We start from the raw sequence: 3,729 nt of genomic DNA, 5'->3' as shown, positions 1-3,729 counted from the left end.
CGATAGATTTTTCCACTACACCCTTTGGCCAATTGCCACGATGTAATGATTCTTCCACAATCATCACAAGGTCACCAACTTTGTATTCGTGATACAATTTGTTGTCGGGCCACTTGCGACTCGGATGAGCTCCGGACGGTACGCTGCTACCCATCTGCGCCAGAAACGGTCAGCAAATATCTGCGAATGTTTGTAGGCAGCACGACAGTCCAGATCCCTTTCGTCGAAATCGTGATCAAACTGAATTATATTGTTACGTCCCAGTAGTAACATGTTTGGCGTTAACGGTTCCGGATCCAGGGGGTCATCGGCAACGTGCGTTAGCGGTCGATTATTGACAATATTCATTGCTTCGCACAATGCTGTTCGAAGCACTAAATCCGTAGGGTGTTGTTCCCGCAGCATCGCACGAAGAGCGGTTTTGATTGAACGCACTAGTCGCTCCCAGCAACCTCCGAAATGCGGAGCGCCAGGCGGTATAAATTTCCACTGCACACCCCTAACGCTCAAGGAACTTTCGATCTGCGGCTGATCGAGTGTTTTTACCAGTGTCTTCAACTCTTGGTCAGCACCGATGAAGTTAGTCCCATTATCGGTCATGATGAACTGCGGTAGACCACGGATAGCCATAAAACATCGTATGGCCATTAAACAGCTATTCGTATCGAGTGACGGCACAATCTCCAGGTGTACTGCTCTTGATGTCATACAGGTAAACAGCACTATCCATCTCTTCTCTAGATGACGGCCGACCTTCACAGATAGCGGTCCGAAATAATCGATTCCGGTACAGGTGAACGGATACGCGAACGGAGTCGTTCTTTCCGGTGGTAGATTTCCATTTGCGGAACTGTTGGTTTCGCTCTCAGTTCTCGACACCTCACACAAGACAGTGCATACTTCTTTACTTGCGAACGGATCTTCAGTATACGGTGGCGTTCCTTGACGTTATTGATGACAGCCTCCAACCCCTGATGCGCGTTCGCGATGTGATACATACGAATGATCAATGTTGAAAACGGATGATTGTCAGGTAGAATCACGGGGTTGTTTACTTCGAACGACTGGTTGTTATCTTGAACACGACCTCGCATGCGGATGATTCCATTGTGGAGAAATGGAGAATACGTTCTTAATCGGCTGTTAGCTTTCACATATCCTGTCTTCTTCAGATTAAACAGCTCTGACCCAAAGACTTCAGCTTGTACTTTCTTGTACCAATTATTTCTAGCGTCGGATATTTCTTGAACAGATAACGTCAAACGATCAGGTTTCTCGGATCTTGGCAATACTAACAGTTTTCTCATTTTCAGGTAGTATGCGGTTGATCTGATCAGCCTATTGAAATCTGAGAACCTTGAAATGTCGGGCAGCTCAATCGATGCTTCTTCGTGTACAGTGTAACACAACAGATTGGTGCTACTATCGACGATGATTTCAGATTGAAAATTTACCAGCTCTGCAGTAGACATCGCCAATGGTTCCTCAGTAGGCCAGTACATACTGTCGCGATGAAGGAAGTCTGGACCTCGCAACCACTCATGCATATTGCCAAACTTTGAACATTTCGTGGCCAAATCAGCCACATTCAGCTGTGATGGAACCCAGCGCCACAAATCGGTTCCGTGTCCATTTTCTTTAATCCGCATCACACGTGCGCCGACGTACGCGGTCAGACCTGTCTTCAGCCAACTCAAGCAGATCTTAGAGTCGGTCCAGAAGTACACCCTGGTAATATCCACCATCATCTCCGTTTGTAGTACGCTCACCATCTGACTTGCGAGAACACATCCTTGTAGTTCCAGGCGTGGTACAGTTTGTGACTTTAGGGGCGCCACTCTTGACTTGGCATATACCAGGGCCACATGAACTTTACCTTGACTACGATGAACCATATATACCACGCAAGCAAACGCCTTGTCACTCGCATCACAGAAGGCATGTAATTCCACATTGGAAAAAGACGAAACCGCAGGGTAATAGTACCTTGAGAAACGAATTTCGTTTAACTTCCTAGTTTCGACCAACCAATCCGTCCATCTGGGAACCAGTCCGTCGGGAATTTCATCGTCCCAACCGGATTGCAACCGCCACAGCTCTTGGAAGATAATCTTCAGTTGTATTGTTATTGGACTGAGAAAACTAAGTGGGTCAAAGATACTCATCATGAACCTCAACAGCTGCCGTTTTGTTGGAATGGCTTCGCCACTTTGGAAGCGCTCATCCAGGTTTGAGAAAGTCAATGGAAAAACAAATTCATCGGACTGCAGATCCCATCTAATTCCTAGAACGCGAACCTCACCTTCTCTACAGCCGGCCACAATTTCAGGATCGAGCGAGTCGATCACAGTTTTGGAATTCGAGGAGAACTTCGCCAGCTTGAATCCGCCTTGCTCGTGAACATTTATCACGCGTTGGATCAGTTCGATTGCCGCTTCTTCAGTGTCAGCGCAGTCGAAATAATCGTCGACATAATGTTGTTTAACAACTGCTCGTTCGACGCCAGGATGCTTTTCTTCCAGTTCCTTTGCATTGAAATTCTTTATGAATTGTGCCATCGATGGGGACGAAACCGCGCCAAATATCATAACCTTCATCACGTATACATCTGGTGGAACCGTGCGGTTCATACCACGCCATAGAAAACGTTGGGAATTTTGATCTTCAGGACGGATGCGCACTTGGTGAAACATTTCCCGGATGTCAGCTACGAAAGCTATCTTCTTCATCCTTGCTCGTACCAAGATTGCGATCAGCGGAGGAACGAAATCCGGACCCTTCAAGAGCAGATCGTTCAAAGAGAATCCATGCGACTTTGCTTTCGCGTCCATGACCAAACGAAACTTCTCTCCACTCACCACGCTGAAGTGAGGCAGATACCAGGTGTTAGATTTTCTGACAGTTCTTCAGGCTCGAGTTTCCTGGCATAACCCTTATCGATGTAGTCTTGAATCTTGCTACAGTATTTTCTGCAAATTCAGGGTTCGAGTCCATCTTCTTCTCAATGGTTTGAAGCCGGCGCAGAGCTAGAGGTTTACTATCCGGGAAGACGAAATTGTTGTATCTGTAAATCTGCCCTACCTCGAAGCGTTCCCCTCGGCGTGTGATTGTGCGATTCATGATATCTAGTGCACGTTGATCTTCATCAGCCATTACCGTCGACTGACCAGAGATACCAAAGTCTTCTACCTTATACATCTGCTTCACCAGGTCTGTAAGCTCGATGTCATCGTTATCGGTACACAGCAACGCATGTTGACCGCCCGATCCAGCAACGGCAGAGTCAATTACTCCATGTACAGTCCATCCCAGGTGGCATCGTGTCAACTGTAAACCGTTGAGCGAGTATTGCACAGTCTTCAGAGGTACGATCAGACCCGCGTTGTTCGACCCAATCAGCATACAGGGACGAGCACCTTGAATTGCAGCTAATTTGTCCTCATCCAGCATTGGATACATTCGTTTTACTTTTGCCATGTCGAATTTCAGCGGAGGTAAAGCTATATTGTTAACCGTTTGAATATTCTTCACTTCGTACCACTTCGCTTGTTCCGATGGTCCAGATATACGGAATGAAAGCAGCATCGATTGCTCCTCCTTGTGCAATATTCCGTTCGTCCATCTGTACGTTACGGGTGCAATCGGTCCTCGTAGTCCGATATTCTCAGCAACAGCAGCATCCATCATTGATAGCGAAGAGCCTTCATCGAAAAGCGCGAACACTTCCTC

The 3,729-nt window shown here is 46.9% G+C and overlaps 1 protein-coding gene across 1 annotated transcript; it reads right to left on the bottom strand.

Annotated features, from left to right (window-relative positions):
* Window positions 1-755: 755 nt before the first annotated feature.
* LOC134222096 (uncharacterized) lies at window positions 756-2,831 on the bottom strand. Its single transcript, XM_062701241.1, has one exon. It carries the CDS (start codon window positions 2,829-2,831, stop codon window positions 756-758), a length of 2,076 nt encoding a protein of 691 aa, XP_062557225.1.
* Between the last annotated feature and the right edge of the window lie 898 nt (window positions 2,832-3,729).

The sequence above is a fragment of the Armigeres subalbatus genome, chromosome 3 (assembly GCF_024139115.2).
Source record: "Armigeres subalbatus isolate Guangzhou_Male chromosome 3, GZ_Asu_2, whole genome shotgun sequence".
Taxonomy (NCBI): domain Eukaryota; kingdom Metazoa; phylum Arthropoda; class Insecta; order Diptera; family Culicidae; genus Armigeres; species Armigeres subalbatus.
Note: the sequence above shows the minus strand (reverse complement) of the source record. Positions and strands in the feature narration are given on the sequence as shown.

Bases quoted from the DNA above. Each gene is read 5' to 3' on its own strand.
- LOC134222096 (XM_062701241.1), bottom strand. From the start codon at position 2,831: ATGGACGCGAAAGCAAAGTCGCATGGATTCTCTTTGAACGATCTGCTC.